Source organism: Rhinoderma darwinii, chromosome 3, assembly GCF_050947455.1.
Source record: "Rhinoderma darwinii isolate aRhiDar2 chromosome 3, aRhiDar2.hap1, whole genome shotgun sequence".
In the NCBI taxonomy this organism is placed as follows: Eukaryota; Metazoa; Chordata; class Amphibia; order Anura; family Rhinodermatidae; genus Rhinoderma; species Rhinoderma darwinii.
The window spans coordinates 233,266,838-233,284,650 of NC_134689.1; the positions used below are offsets into that span (position 1 = coordinate 233,266,838).

The 17,813-nt window shown below is 37.6% G+C and overlaps 1 protein-coding gene across 2 annotated transcripts in view; it reads left to right on the forward strand.

Annotated features, from left to right (window-relative positions):
- The window catches only part of LRGUK (leucine rich repeats and guanylate kinase domain containing), a 67,314-nt gene that overhangs the window by 15,440 nt on the left and 34,061 nt on the right, over positions 1-17,813 (forward strand). For both annotated transcript variants that reach the window (XM_075855098.1, XM_075855099.1), the window contains exons 4-11: positions 2,893-2,993; positions 3,260-3,341; positions 5,332-5,456; positions 7,531-7,674; positions 8,105-8,185; positions 9,557-9,643; positions 16,126-16,232; positions 16,988-17,107. In XM_075855098.1, coding sequence (XP_075711213.1) covers positions 2,893-2,993; positions 3,260-3,341; positions 5,332-5,456; positions 7,531-7,674; positions 8,105-8,185; positions 9,557-9,643; positions 16,126-16,232; positions 16,988-17,107 — 847 coding nt within the window. The remainder of the gene's footprint in view (positions 1-2,892; positions 2,994-3,259; positions 3,342-5,331; positions 5,457-7,530; positions 7,675-8,104; positions 8,186-9,556; positions 9,644-16,125; positions 16,233-16,987; positions 17,108-17,813) is intronic.

The window sequence follows — 17,813 nt, forward strand, 5'->3', positions numbered from 1 at the left end:
CATGAGGCCTAAGACTGGGTGTGTGGAGAGGTGTGTCCTTTTTTTTAATATAACCTCAGGCTTCCTGTCCAGCGAATGGGATGTCTCCCCAAGAGGGGTGCTGTCATAGGTGCATGAAAAACCGATTACTGGTAAGTAATCAATCTTTTCCATTTGCATCACCATTGATTTCAATGACAGTGATGTTGACGGATCTGATGCAAGTGGTTTCCGTTTGTCACCGTTGTTTAAGGGTTCCGTCGTTTTGACGGAATGAATAGCGCAGTCGACTGCGGTATTGCTTTCGTCAAAACGAGGGAACTCTTGCACAACGGAGGCAATCGGAAACCATTTGCACCGGATCCGTCGCAATTGAAATCAATGGTGATGCAAACGGAAACCTATGGTTTCCGTTTGTTTCAGTCAGGGTACCGTTCATGGGATCCCCTGACGGAAAGCTCAGACGGAATCCCTGAACGGAGCCCTGACGCAGATGTGAACGAAGCCTTATTATAAATCTCGCTTAAAGGCTATGTAAATGTATGAAAGTGGGTTTTTAAAAAAAATAAATGTGTATTAGTGTGTGTTAATAAATTTAATAAATACATTTTATTAAAAATTATTTTTACTTTTTAAGATACAGCTGCTCTGTATTCTATATACAGAGCAGCTGTGTAGTTCGCTAAGACCTGAATCCGTCAGTCCCGTGGACTTGACGGGTTGAGTGATAGCGGGTCCTGCGTGTCTATCACGCGGGATCGAGCTATCATCAATCACATCTAAGTTCATAACTTAGTTGTGATGGATTATAGGTGGATCCTGCGTGTCTATCACTGAACCCGTCATGTCCGCGGGACTGATGGATTCAGGCCTTGGCGAAAGATACAGCTGCTCTGTATAAAGAATACAGAGCAGCTGTATCTTAAAAAGCAAAAATATTTTTTAATAAAATGTATTTACGAAGTTTATTAACCCACACTAATACGCATTTCTATTTTAAAAAATACTAAACACTTTCAAACATTTAAATAGGCCTTAACCCCTTCCACCTGCTTGCATTCTGGGCCCTAATGACCAAGCCATTTTTTTAAGTTTTTCCATCGTCACATTCCAAGAGCTATCATTTTTTTTTATTTTTGCGTCGACATAGCTGTATAAGGTCTTGTTTTTTGCGGGACAAGTTGTACTTTTTAATAGCACCATTTTGGGGTACATATAGTTTATTCATTAACTTTTATTAACTTTTTTGGGGGGATAGAAGAAAACCTGAAATTTCGCCACTCTTTTTTTGCGTCATAACTCTACAGCGTTTACCGTGTGTTATAAATAACACAATAACTTTATTCAACGGGTTGTTACGATTGCAAAGATACCAAATTTGTATAGATTTTGTATGTTTTACTACTTACACAGTAAAAAAATCTTTTTTTTTTAAAAAATTATTTGTTTTTGGGTCTCCATATTTGAAGAGCCATAACTATTTTATTGTTCCGCCGATGCAGTTGTATGAGGGCTTTTTTTTTGCGGGACGACTTGTAGTTTTATTGGTACTATTTGACCGTAGATGCGACTCTTTGATCACTTTTTATTAAATTTTTTTTAAAGTCAGGATTAACAGAAAACAGCAATTTTTCCATTGTTTTTTATTTTATTTTTTACGGCGTTCCCCGTGCGGGTTAAATAATGTAACGGCTTTATAGTCGGGGTCGTTACGGACGCGGCGATTCCAAATATGTGTAACTTTTTTGCTTTATTGTGGTTTTTTTTTTACTAGTAAAGCATTTTGTAAGGGGAAAAAGTGGGGTTTTCACTTTTATTTTTTCTCAAAATTTTTTCCATTAACTTTATTCAACTTTTTTTTACTTTTTTACTAGGCCCACTAGGGGACTTTGATATGCGATCTCCGATCGCTATTATAATACACTGCAATACTTTTGTATTGCAGTGTATTACTGCCTGTCCGTTTAAAACAGACAGGCATCTGCTAGGACATGCCTCTGGCATAGCCTAGCACGCATTCACTACAGGCAGACCTGGGGTCCTTTATTAGGCCCCCGGCTGCCATCGGAGACACAGACACTCTGCAATCTTATCGCCGGGAGTCAGTGGGATGAGCGGGAGCTCCCTCCCTCTCTCCAAAACAATTCAGATGCGGCGCCCGCTATTGAGCACCGTATCTGAAGGGTTAAACGGGTGAGATCGATACTAATATTGATCTCACATGTTCGAGCAGGGATGCCCCCAGCTCTCAGCTACATATGGCAGCTGAGAGCAGGGAGATTTGACAGTTCCCTGCTCTGTTTACTTTATTTTGATGCAGTGCTGTGAAAAGGCTATTGCATCAGAATAAAGCCCACTAATGACCGCCGTGAAAAGGCTTATCAGCGGTCATTAAGGGGTTAATGTAGTTTCGTTGATCTAAAAGACATCCCAACCAGTTCTGTAGATGTTGTATGTATACATATAGAAAGAACTGTGACCAGTTTCGCACCAGCATAAGGGCCTGTTCACATCAGCGTTGGCTTTCCGTTCAGGGGTTCCGTCAGAGGTTTCCGTCGTGGAACCCCGCAACGGAAAGTCATATGGAAACCACAGCTTCCGTTTGCATCACCATTAATATCAATGGTGACGGAAACCTTGCTAATGGTTTCCGTTTGTCACCGTTCCGGCAGGTTTCAGTTTTTCCGACTGAATCAATAGCGCAGTCGACTGCAACTGACGGAAACCTCCGACAGAACCCCTGAATGGAAAGCGAACGCTGATGTGAACCGGCCCTAATACGTATTACAGCTGCAAATCCTAGCCTGACTGCGGGTGTAATGACCCAAACTTATATAATCCTAGTTGAAACTAACCTTATATTGCAAATATGGATTTACCAAAGTTCTTCCATTTTTTTATGCTTTTCTCTAGATTTGTCTTGTGTCAGTTACATGACATACTTGATTGAGCTAAATGCCTCAAAGAATAAGCTGACCACGTTCTTTAACTTTATCCCTCCCAAGAATCTGATGGTAAGCATATACATTATGATTGTTCAAGGGCAAATTTTTGAAGGAAACGTTATGTTAATGTTTATCACCTTACAACTAACTCTAAATGATCTATGAGGCTTTTCCTCATTTTGTATATAGTGTGTGTGTGTGTGTGTGTGTGTATATGTATATGTATATATATATATATATATATATATATATATATATATATATATATATATATATATATATACTGTATGTACAATAACCTAATGGATTTCTTTCTCCCTTTCTTTTCTTTTCAGGTTGTGGATTTGTCATTCAATAATATAACCTGTATGAAGGATTTATCTGCTCACAGAACTCTGACAACACTCATATTAAATAGTATCCTTTTTGTAATTGCTCTGAATCCATCAGGCTTCTTACCGCTTAGGAACCATATAAAATATGACTTATCATCATCATTCTCTATATCATTATCAATTATAATATTAGTACTTATTTTCCAAATAATATTATGGAAGTGTTAGAATAAACTATCAAGTATTACATATCTAAACCAAAATCTAGATTGTGGGCACCAAGGTCTGGTGCTGTGGTGCTTCTCCAACCCCATTCTTCACTCCTCGTTGTTACAAGAAGCAGTACTTTGTTCTAAGCAGAAATTGCCAGTAGCCATCCTCTGGTAGCTAACCGGCTACATGGCAGGGACAGCACTTATTTAGACTAGTTGTAAAGTAACAAATCGGGTGTAGGGTGGGTCTAACGGACATTAGGTAGAGGACCTGTAATACTTGGTAAGTAATATTCTGCATTTTCCTACATTCATTACATTTATTAAAGTGTTTAGAGTGGAGTGTTTCTTTAAAATGAATCTATCATATAGTATGAATAGTCCTTTCCAAATTTACTGCATGCATGTGTCATAAATAAATATAGTTCATGCTGATTTTAAATCTTATATATTTTTCTTATTTTACAAACATAGAATGCCATAAGCACTGACTGTAATACATAGTACAATGGAATGGTTATGATAACACTAAGTATACAAAATGCAAGCAGGCCTAAATAGGGATATCCAGTTACATTACCTGTAGAGTACTCGACCACTTAAAGGGGTTGTCTGGGCACGGGGCGTTTTTTTTATACTGATGATTTATCTACAGGCTATGTCATCAGGGTCCGACACCCAGACCCTGCACCGCTCCTCTGTTCCAGCTACCTCCGGATGTCCGTGTCGGCAGCAGATGGCTCTGGTCACAGTATAGCGGCTGTGCCGCAGTACTGCAGCTCTGTTCCTATTCATGTGAATAGAAGCAGAGTTGCAGTTCTGCAGTACGGCCGCTCTACTGTGACCAGAGCCATCTGCTTCCGACACTGGCCACTGCATGCCATCCAGTGCCCGGAGGCAGCCGGAACATCTGATTGATGCCGGATCCCTTTGTCGGACCCCTACAAATCATATACTGATGACCTATTCTGTGGATAGATAATCCGTATAAAAAAACCGCCCCGTGCCTGACCAACCCCTTTTAAAAACGTCAGCCTGTGATTGAAAATACTTTTTTTTTATGCGGATACACTACTGGAATATTACTACTTGGATTATTACATGGCTGGAGGTATGTGTGTGTGTATATATATATATATATATATATATATATATATATATAATCAAGTTTATTTGTTATCTCATGGCCTGTAGACAAGGTGTGAGGTGTCTGCTTGCAGAATTCTTACCAAAGTTGTATTGTTCTTTTCTTTTTTTTCTCAGTTAGCAGATTTTACAAACTTTACTGACTGAGAATTGCTGTTTTAATACCTCTAATCACCCATGCACACAACCTAATTTTGATCCACAATTACAGATCCATAATTGCGGATCAAAATACTGATCCGTTCATTTCGATGGCCCACTGACACCTTCTGGTATATTTACGAGTAAGTGTCCGGGATGTAGAAATGACCCGCAAAAAATAGGACATGTCCTATTTTTGGATTTTGCAGACCGTGCTCCTATACTTTATAATGGGAGCGCGGCCCATAAATGTGGGTGACAGTCCGCGGCCATCCGTGTGCAGCGGACCTAAAACTTTTCATCCATTATTTTCTAATGCATTAGCTTTTGGCAGTTAAAAAGACTTATGACATGTGCTGAGGAGAAGGTCTTCAACCGCAGCAAAATCCACATGTGTTGGTAGCTAACTTCCCAGCAGTAACTTATAACTAAAGTAGCTGAAAATGAATAGTATTACAGGGTTACTTTAATACTAAACATATGGTTATATTACTCAGACTGATCTCTCACCTTTTTAAATACTGTTTCTATACATATAAGTGTTATTCCCTTAACCTCTTCCTTTCTTGTAAGATAATAACATACAGGAAATAATAGGCTTGGAAAAATGCACCAGTTTGAAACATGTCAACTTGGCTCACAATAACATCCATACCATCAGCGGATTGGGTAACTTGCCCATCAGAATGCTCAGCCTGGTATGCAGTGTTCTTTATATAGCTGATGTATAATAAACATTGACATTGTGTTGAGAAATACAGACACTTGTGGCATGGCTGCAGGAGAAATTTTATATACCATGACACCTATTCAACTGAATGGGTGACCATGTAGTGCATGGTTGGGCCGAGTCCTCAAGAGCGGGAGCTGTTTTTTGCATTGGATGAATAAGCCTATTGTACATTCCAGGCTTGATCATTTTAGTAGTTATTTTATCGCTCTTCCACCAATATATATTATGAATCCACTTGTTCATCTGTCTTTTAGTAGATGTTGTCCGTGGCTTTGTTTCAGTCAGAATGCATTAAGTATCAGCAGGAGGTGAAATCTCTGAACTGGATTATATAAATGTTTTCACTTTCAGCGAGCACAGTTTATCCCCCCTGTCATATGGATCTCTTCTATCTGATAAGATTTTGAATCATGTCTTTTTGTTTGTGAAACAATTTATGAAACGGTACAAATTCTGATAGAATCTCCTATTGCCAGAAGCAAGGATATATTATGAAAGATAGCAGCATCATGCCGTCTTGTTATACCCCTCTAATTTCAAACGCTTTCTTCCTATAAGCTCAACCCCTCCACTGACTACATTCAATAAATGCTACTCATATACCCAACTTTTTTTTAAAGTAAAGTACACCGTTCAGCCATAACATTAAAACCACTTGCCTAATATTGTGTGGGTCACCCTCATGTCACAAAAACAGCTCTGACCAGTCAAGGCACCTGAAGGTGTCCAGTGGTAACTGGTACCAGCATGTTAGCAGCCGATCCTGAGTCCTGTAAGTTGCGAGGTGGTACCTCAATGGATTGAACTTGATTTTCCAGCATATTCGACAGATGCTCAATCAGATTGAGGTCTGGAGAACTTGGAGGTCAAGTCAACACCTTGAACTTTTTCTCATGTTTCTCAAACCATTCCTGAAAGATTTTCGCCGTTTGACAGGGCACTTTATCCTGCTAAAACAGGCTGTTGCCATTAGGGAATACCGTTGCCATAAAGGGGTGTACTTGGTCTGCAACAATGTTTAGGTAGGTAGTGCGTGTCAAAGTAACAATCACATGAATGCCAGAACCCAAGATTTCCAATCAGATCATTTCCCAGAGCATCACACTGCCTCTGCCGGCTTGTCTTCTACCAAAAGTGCCTCCTGGTGCCCTCTCTTCCCCAGGTAAGCGACGCACACATTCCTGGCCGTCCACATGATGTAAAAGAAAACGTGATTCATCAGACCAGGCAACCTTCTTCCATTGCTTCATGGTCCAGTTCTGATGTTCATATGCTCATTGTAGGTACGTTTGGCGGTGGACAGGGGTCAGCCAGGGCGCGCTGATCGGTCTGCGGGTAAGCACCCACAGATTGCGGGTAAGCACCCACAGATTTCGGCTCCAAAATAACTCAGCCTTCCTCAAGCCTTGGTCCAGGCTTGAGGAAGGCTCACTTGTTTTGTTGCTGAAACGTCGTCGTTTTTGTATGCACTGTTTTTTGGCATGAAAAATGTACTTAATTTTGCTATGGAGATGCTGTCGTCTACCCCATTTTTTACTTGATGAGTGCCATGTTAACAGTCAGTGAGCTCTTCAGTATGACCATTCAGCTACCCATGTTTGTCCATGGAGATTGCACCGTTTTGCAATGGGTGTGGCTGTATCACCTGAACCCAATAATTACCGTATTAGAAGTGTCCACATACTTTGGCCATATAGTGTATGCATATGCTTATAGTTATGTGTATGTATGTTTATAGTTGGCAAAACAAAATAAATACAAATGTCCTAGGTTTATATAGATAAAAGATAATATAACAATAGTGAAATAAAATTTAGGAAAACTTAAAAATAGCCATTGCTCCGGAAAGCAAAAAAAGTTACAGGCTATGCAGCCCTTATCATAACATAATTATAATACTGCTCTATAAAAGGACATTTACTTCAGTTTTATCGCGACATGTGTCCTGATTATTTCATATTATCTACTATTGAAGCATGTTGTTAATTACTTATAAATCTCTCTTTTTTTAACATTACGGAACCAAATTTATGTTCAAGGCTTCAAATCAAATTAAGGACATCACTGGCTTGGAAAATCTTAAATCATTACAAACACTGGACCTCTCCTCTAACCAGATCACTAGTCTGGAAGGTCTGGAGAATTTGGAGTTTCTGCAGACACTCAGCCTTCAAGATAATGAGGTAAACACTTCTGGGTTTCTTTTCTTTCTACTTGACTAATGAACTAGGGCAATTTTTTATCCTCATCTTGTTTATAGCATTGGTCCAGGAAAGCACAACATTTTTGTAAATCGATCCATTATTCTAGAGAAATGCATGGATCAGATAATTAAGAATTTATGGTCTGGAGGTTTCTGCCTTCTGGTCAGAGATGTTGGGTCGGTTTGTGAGGCTTGCCGTAACATGCAGACCATAGCATAATGGCAGTAATAGTTAGTAACTTACAGAGCTTGGCCATATGTTAGAAACCACATGCTCTAGTTACAAAATCCATATTTTCTTTGTGTACCCTGGGTATCCCCATTAAAGTAAAGTTTTAGTATGCTTTCTTATACCATGTATTTAGCTTTCTATGTCTTTGTGATCTTGTTTAAAATATTTCCATTGACAGATCTGTCAGATAAGTGAAATTGCTTTTATTGAAGACCTACCTTTGCTACATATACTAAATCTCCTAAAAAATCCATTGCAGGTAAGTGATGTCACTCAACTTTTATTTTTCCTTTCTAATACCATATTTGTTTATATAGTAACTGAAATGCACCAAGTTGGACACTTTTTTTTTTTTTTTTTTTGTAATTATGTATAAAAAAAAAAGATCAGATCTGTTTTATAGTGTGTGTATACAGAAGGGTTTCGAGATTGAATGATTTATATGGCTCATGAGGTCACAAAATATGCATTGTGTAGGTGTAAAAAGTTATTAACCCCCATACCCCATGTCCTAAGTAAATTTCAGACCAAACACCAGAATAGAGAATAAGGGTATATTCACACTCGGTAGATGAGTTGCAGAAACTTCTGTGACTGTCTCATTCATCTGAATGGAGCTTTCAAAAATCCATACATATGCTGCAAAAGACGAATGGAATATTTTTTTAGTCGCTGCACCAAGTCTGCCTTGTGTGAATGTGTTCTGAATGTTATCTAAGTTTTGATCATGAAATTAATGAATATCTTAAATACTTCTCGTGTTGATGTTGAATGTTGGAGAATAACTGCACCATTGAGATAGTAGGCAAAGTGATGGACCAGAATTTTTTTGTATACTAAATAAGTCCTGTCACAAAGCATATGTCATCATAAGCTAGTTCCGCCAACAGAGCAATGAGTTTAGTGTACTACAGATGCCAGTTACCAGCACGTTATTCAATAGAGTGCCTTTGGGATGAGCATGTATATTTTGATGACTTATTTACAGCGGTAGGATGCTATCATGTCAACATTGACCAGAATATGTTTCCAGCACCTTATTCAATTTGCGCCACAATGAATTGCGGCTGTTTTTAGAGTATAAGGGGCTCTTGTCCAATACTAGAAAAATGCATCTGAAATAGTGGCCTTTGAGTTTACCCAGGGATAACATTTTTACATCACTGTCAAGTATTATTATATAATTGTAACCCATTATGTATAAATGCAATACACCGATACCTATTAAAACTCCCGACTTACTTTGAAATTCAGAGTGACATCTGACAGGGTTTTGAATGTTCCTTCTAGAATAGCACTAGCATTTGAAATGTCACATTTCTGTAAAGCCTCTTTTTTGTGATATTTTTGATAGAGGTTTAATTTTGGTTATCTTTAAGATGTAGAATATACATGATGTTCCACAAATACAAAGTCATGCATATTTTCATGTCTATTACATTCAGATGTTCTTTCTTGCTGTACATCACTGCCATTTGTGGTAAACATTAAAAATCCGCAGTATCGCAGTTTTAGAAAACGTTTTATTGGCTTTTTATTGCGAATTATACTTGCCGATCTGCTGAATATTTCTGTGTATAGTACAACAAAAAAATGAAGATGATTTTCCATGAAGAGGGTTGTTTTTTAGGAACAAGCTGAGTATTGGCTGTCAGTGCTGTTTATGCTGCCGAGATTAACTGATCTGGATCAGAAGAAGATCAGAGTTGAAGAGAAGGTATTTATCTCACACCTGCTTTCCACCAATTAATAAACATCTTCCAAAAGCAATCAGCGTTGCCTAGTAATTACATTGGTGATGCAGTGAGCAAAGTATAGTTTATCCCAGAGGAATGATATGAGCTGAGAAAGACATCACCGCCTCTAGTCCTCTAAATATTCTTTTTACATATGAGTGTGGAGTTGCACACCTCCAAATAAAAGTGAAAATAAAATTGTAGTAAAAACCTGAAAATGTAATAATTTAGGAGCATTCAAATAAAACAAACTGTTCACAAATTGCACCCAAACACTTCAGGGTTACACACAGAAGGGGTAGAATTTCAGACCATGGCTTTTAGAAGACCAGAACCATTGCCAAATCAGATAAAGTGACTCTCCCATCTCCCCCTTACTCAGGGGTTATTAGCCTCAGTCTATGTCTGGCTTTTACCTGATCATCTTTTTCTCACTGTGGGTTTAGTAGTCTATACTTTATAAACATTCTGCACATGCTGTAATGGAGATCTGCTTTCCATGCACTTCCTGTTAAACTTCTGATTGGCTTGACCTTATACGTAGCAGCCAATCTGAAGAGGTAGAGCTGCAGTGTAGGCGATGTTGAAAACAACACTTTTTTCTTATTTTTCGTAAAAATAGTGTAAGCAAATAAAAAGAAAGCATAATTGGCATTGCCATGTCCATAAAAGTTCACACAATTAAAAGATCACATTATTTAATCACCAGGTGAACGATGAAGGAAAGAAAATTCACACCACTAGAATTGCTGTTTTTTGATCACTTCAATTCTTAAAAAAATGGAATAAAGTCACATGTACCCAAAAATGGTACTAATAAAAATCTACAGCTCGCCCACAAAAAACAAGCCCTCACAACGGTCCATCGGCACAAAATTGGAAAAGTTAGGGGGCTCAGTATATGGCGACACAAAACAAATTTTATTTTTTTCTCCCAATTCAAGTATTTTTATTTTGTCATAATAAAGGCATAGACCAAAGAAAAAAAAACATGTAATCGAGTAAAGGCCCTTTTACACTGGGTGATTATCGGGCAGACAAGCGTTCATAGAACACTCGTTCCCGATAATTTCCCTGTGTAAACAGGTCAGCGATTAGCAGATGAACGAGCAAACAATCATCTGCTAATGGTATCGTTTTAAAAAAAGTGATATATTCTAGTTGTCGGCAGCACATCTCACTGTGTAAACAAATGGACGCGCTGCCGACATTATAATGTATGGGGACGAGCGATCAGAGTAACGACTGCTCGTCCCCATACATAGCTCCGTGTGACAGGAGCAAACGAGCGCCGATCAACGAATATCAGCAGGTGGAAAAGGCCCTTAACACCTTAAGGCAAACATCAAATCTTAAAGCACATAGAGAGATAACGTGGTTATGAATAATGGATACATAATAGGACATTCATGAGTAGAGCGGCAAAGAGGAGAAAGGGCAGTCATACAGGTCAATTTTGTCATAACCGATATAATGCATAAGTCTAGTCTAATAGTTCGAAGGTCGCTGCAGCATAACAAGTTAAGATAGCGTCAATCATGCACATGGGCGGATAAAAATATACACAATGTCTCCTAGAGGGAAAAATACGTGCGCAGAGATCAAACTACCCATGTCTGAATAAGGTGAGCTGGAGGCATCCATTCTTCTTTTTTGTATTCCACACATCGGTTCTTTCCTCACGTGCACACCTCAAGCATCATTAACAAAGGATCAGAAATAAGCACTTTTTATGTATTTAACGAATATATGTTCCCTGTATTATTCCAAGATTCAATACATATTATTACTATCAAAGAAAAATGCAAATACTACACATTGTGTTCAGAAATATCGAGGCTATTCATTAATTTTTTCTATTGGTTTTAAAACTCACGCATACCAGAATTTCTCCGGTGTAAAAACCTGAAACATAGACAACTGTTCACACCAGTTAATAAAATGAACCAAGATATTCAATTGACTAGATCCGAAATGGCCGCGAAAGTCTTCGGTAACTCGGAAACGTCTGTTGAATGTAACCATACCATCAAGGACATGTTTCAAAATATGGAAAGGTTTCTAAATCAAGAAGCAAAAATATGGTGGGACATGACGACCCTAAGAAACTACTTATCCAAAGAAATGATACCTAGAGGGTTAAGAATTCGCAAAATACCCACTTTTAACTATTCGGCAGAGTTTAATCTCAAATGGAACGAAACCCTTTCTGAATGTTCTTTAAAACTTATGCACTTGATTACTAACGAAGAAGAGATAAAATTGAAAGAACTCGAGATTAACATCGCAGAGATCAAGTCACAAATTGATGCTATACCCAGCTCACCTGACATAACACTAATGGACACACGAACAACACAATCTATTGAAAAACTTAACAAACTCATAGCAGAAACGAAGAACAGAAAATTCCAAAGAGACTTAAGAGACTACAAAGAAAACGAAGTTTATGACTGGAACAAAAGGGAAACAAATCGCAACAGATTACGCCCTATTCTAAAAAACCATAACTGTTACAACAAATACCGAGATCCTCAAAATAAAGTAAGCTTCAGCTCTACAGACTTGGATTCTACGGATGGTCTTTCCGAAGACGAGAACATTAGATTTCCACCCTCCAGAAATAACTATAGACACAACAATACAACAATTATGTCAAAAAACGCGGTAGGAGGGGCGGCAGAAAACACAAACGAAATGGTCCAAGATCACAGCCGCCGCCTCCGATCCCGCAAGTTCCACCAATAAATCTCAATGTAGTCAATCTATCTTCCACATCTCTTACAGAAACACAAATAGAAGCACTGTCCCTAGGTCTCAATTTTGCGCCCAGTAACAATTTCAACCCTTTTCATACATTACTGGACATAAACAAATTTGTACGTAACTTAACCATAAAACGACATTTTTTGATTCCACAAGTAATAAATAATGAGCCTATGATAGTTACTGATATAGCAAATGTACCTTCCATGTCTGTTAACCTTGAAGATAATGTTGAAGCAATAAGTACACAACATGATCACATCAATACATTTTCTTTTCAAGAACTAAAAACATTAGTCTGCCTCGAGACCCTAAGTTCGGAAACATCATCACAGACCACATGTACAGCTACCAACTTCTCAACCACCAACCCTCATTTTTATCCTAAAACATCCAGAACCGAATCGATGGATCAATTTCAACTACTGGTGGAAAAAGAGTTACAAGAGTTATCAGACAAAATAAAGGAAAACACAGTCGAATCAAACATCCCTAGCCGACTGAAAAATGCTGTCAAACTACTTAAAGAAAATAAAGAAATAACCATCAAAAACTCAGACAAAGGAGGAGCAATAGTAATAATGAACAAAAAAGACTACCAACAGGCTATACTGGACCTGTTATCGGATAAAGACACTTACATTCATCTGGACGTCAATCCAACTGAAAAGATTCAACTCCTAATGAAATCGTTACTAACTGAAGGTTTTACTCAAGGTTTTCTTACACAGAAACAATTCAATTACATCTATATAGAGAACCCCATTACTCCGATCATACACTAAAAATCCACAAAAACATTTCTCCTCCACCCATGCGGCCCATAGTGTCAGGCATAGGGTCGTTATTGGAAAAACTATCTGAATGGTTGGACTCTTTACTACAGCCTCTTGCCCAAAAATCACCAGGATTTTTGAAAGACACTAGAGATGTACTTTGTGCGTTCCAACAAAAAATCTGGAAAAACAACTTTACTTGGCTTACTTGTGATGTCATTTCACTGTACACGTCAATCCCACACCAAGTTGCACATGATGCACTAAAATACCATCTGGATACCTACAGTACATATAGTCCAGATTTCCAGAAATATATCCTGGACATACTGATGTTTCTCCTTTTACACAACTACTTTCAATTTGATGGAAAATATTTTTTTCAAATAGCAGGAGTTTCAATGGGAGCTAAATTCTCCCCATCAATTGCCAATCTCGTTATGTCCTGGTGGGAACAAAAATTCATCTTTTCAGCAATTAATCCGTATGATAACAATTTGGAATGGTATGGCAGGTATATCGACGACCTTCTATTTATATGGAAGGGAGACGTCAATACTATCCTGCCATTCATCAAGTTCCTAAACAACAACAATTATAATCTAAGATTCACCCATTATAACAACAAAAACTCGATCACATATTTGGACTTAGATTTAAAAGGTGAAACCGATAAAATTATCGAAACAAAAACCCACAGAAAACCATCAAAGTTTGTACATATACCCTCACTTCCAAAACCTTTTCAAACTCAAAATATTCCGAAATTTTTACCATACAAAATTTATATAAATTGCAACTCAGAGTCAATAATATATCTAATTGAATGTACCGATTGCAAGTTGAAATATGTCGGGTGCACTAGCCGCAAATTAAAAACCCGTATACTCGAACACCTCAGTTACATTAGAAATACCAATATTATCAACATATCCAATGCAGGAAGGCATTTTATCCAACATCACAAAAGATCAACAAATACGTTCGCCTGCTATGCAATCGAAAAAATTCACAGATCTAAAAGAGGGGGAGACGTAAAACACAAAATGCATCAAAGGGAAGCTTATTGGATTTTCCGATTAAACACCAGAGTACCTCACGGCCTTAATCTAAAAAAAGAGCTTATGTTTCTTTACTAACACAACATATAATATAAACAATGAAATATGAGTATTCATATAATGCACATAAAATATTATTCAATTATAATTCAACTTCTCATACTTAATACCTAATAACTATCAACCTACATACATGTCCGAAAACGAAGGGTGATATATCCTCTAATGAAATTAACCTGTAGGACTACAAAGAACATTAAGGGCTATATATATATATATTTATTTATTTTTTTCAATGAAAATAATTTGTAGGATCATATAGAACATAGTCAAGATTTTCAGGGTTTTTCTCCTTTTTTGACAAGATTATACACATGTTGTTTAATCATAATTTAATTCTGTTTTAACCAGTCATGTATATATTTTGAAATACCGATAAAATAACCATTTAGATAATATATACATGCCTTTTTAGCCTTTCTCACACATTGTTCCTCAATCACCATAACACCTTTTCAGGTGTCTAGTTTTTTCTTTTTTCCCCATATTCAGCCATCATACACATTACACTGACTATGTGCGACTAAACGAAACAAGCGATTTCTATGTACACACCTGTTTTCTAATTTTTCCAAAACATACCATCAGCTCCTACACACAATGTGTATACAAACGAAGGAGCTTACTTTTTTCTCACGAATACAATAAGTATTAACTAACAACATCGATATAAAAAGTTCAAAATACTTACCAACCAGATGAATCCCGGTCCTTTGATCAAATGAAGGCGGGCAACAAAGAACTGACGCTTGCGTCTCAACGGGGAACTCCTCCTGAAACGCAATCAAATAAACAGGTGTCATCCCGGATATATAAAATTCCACATTCGCAGTCAGTATTCACAGAGCCATGATTAAGAACGCAGGCGGCGTTCGAAACGCGTAGGCCGTTTACCCCTCTTAAATATCTTGGCAATACAGGACATTAATATTTCTTCAGCATATTTCTTCCATGGATCGCTATTTTAACAATTTAAATTAAAACTTGGAAAAAGCTTCCTTTTACACTCTTTCATCAGCGCTGGATCTACCCCCCCCCCCCTTCGTTTTTGGAAAAATATATACATATGCACCAAATGAAGAATAAGAGAAGACCACAATGGGAGAGAGAATTAAAAAAAAAAAAGAAGGGGAGGCGAGAGGACTGTTGAGGGAGGAGAGAGGGATGGTATATGTCCCAATAAGTATCCAGGATGCTCAAAAGAAATAAGAGGGAAAGGTAGCAAAGGGTACTCCGCAAGGGGTTCCATATGGATAGAACCAATTTAGGTAACGAGAGTGTGATATGCGAAGATTGGAAGTCAAGCCAATGGATCCAAGTATTGCTATATAGGTGAATAGTGCCAGGGGATTGAGCGATCATTTCCACCTTGTGTCGGGCTTGAGTTATCACCGTGCACCATTCCTCCAGGGTTGGGGGATCAATGGATTTCCAATGACGGTAAATAACGGTTTTAGCAGCCAAGACCATTTAATTTTTTATTTTATTTTATTTTTTAAGCAAAGTGCTTTTACTTTGTAAAAGTAGTAAAAGCTCCAAAAAAATAAATAAAATACATTTGTTTAAAAGTTAAGATTGAATGCTTTACTTTGTTTTATGGGCACTGATGGACACAGTGTGATCTCTGGATTTATTATATACCTTTAGAAGGGAGGCAGGTTATTGTACTAGTTTTTTTACTCTAGTGAGCAATTTCATGACACAGAATTATCCTAACCTTGTTTATAAGTGACGTCGCCATGTGTGGTAATCTGTGTGAATCTAATATCTGTGCTATTTTACTTCTTGACCAATGCTCAGGTGGCCGCAGTGAATAAGTATGACCCCCCTCCAGAGGTCATTGCTGCCCGAGATCATATGGCAAATGTTATGTATAGCATGGTCCAACCACAGAAGATCTTTGACAGGTAATGTCCACATCATAGATTCTGATTTTAGATGCTCAACAAATAAATTAAAACACAACAATAAAACGCAAACTACAGTGGCACTTTATATTCTCATTTTATGGAATGTATGGATTAGAAAATAACATGAAAACATTTCAAAATCTTAATATAATTACTTTTACTGCTGTTCTTATATGATGCCAATATAATCTGTGTCTGGTGCAGGAAGACACAATTTGTTGTAAGTGACATTAGGTAAAGATAGGATTTTACTTAGGCCCTGTTCACACACAGATTTCTGCAGCGGAAGCTGTGGCAAAAAAACGTCCGAAACTGCCTCCTATTGATTTCAATGGGAGGTGGAGGCGTTTTTTTCCCGCGAGCAAGGAAAAACGCTCACGGGAAAGAGCGACATGCCTATCTTGAGACGTTTTCCACCTCAAAAACCCAATTTGAATTCAATGGGAGACGGAAATAAACGCGTTTTTTGCCGCAATTTTTGCCGTATTATTTGACGCGTAGGTTAAAAAAACACCTAAAAAAAAACAAAACACGTGTGGTGCAAAACCCCTCCAGAGCAGAACTTTCTGCCATCCATATCTTTTTATTTTTTTTACGAATTAATACTTAAACTCTGATAACTCGTCAGATTGGAGTTAAATCTTTGAACACATAAGGTATGTGGTATGCTGTGTGTCTATCCTTCATAGATCTGGTACACATAGTCTCAGATCTGCAAATCACAATGACAAACCTTTTCTCGTTTCTTACAGCACATTGCCCAATCTGGACACCCCCTACCCCATGCTAGTCCTGACGGGGCCCCAGTCTTGTGGGAAGCGGGAACTGGCTCACAGAATGTGCAGGGAGTTCAAAGAGTTCTTCCGCTATGGGTAAGACATTCATCTTCCACACTGCACAATGTGTTTTGAATCAGGCAGGCAATATTTTATTAATATCTCGTGTAAAATGATGTAAACCCTTGTTTCTTTGAAGTCCTAATCCTAGATTAAGGCTTGAGTCCTTGCGATACTGTCTAAATGTCTTACTTTTTCTATGTGGGTTTAAATACATAAAGGAAATGAAAATGGTTTTTAAATCAGAGGTTGGAGTAATGACGAGTGCGTTACATCCATTATTAGAATAGAGACAAACATTAAAAATGTGCAGATAGTTCTACCTTCTAGGGATATATAAACGCAACAAGAGATATTACCTGTATTACTTCAGAGACGATCATTTCAAAGATGATGAACTTTCGTTGAACACCTTAATATTTTCATAAAATAAAAAAAAATAATAGACTTTGCATTGCAACCCTTTAATATCAGCAAAATGACTGAAGCCAAGGAATAAGAATTTAATCTTGTTTTCATTTCAAAAGTTAAAGCCTTAAAATGTGTTACAATTATATATAATGTCAAACCCAACTGTATAATACTTTGTGTTTTATTGGTATTTCAGGACTTTAACTTTCATTACCATGTTATGGCTGTGTACAACTGGGAACATTATGTTATCCATAGCAGTCTATGGGGCTGTACTGTATTGGACCTTTGTATTCCTCTTATTTCATACAGACACATACCAAGTTTATTC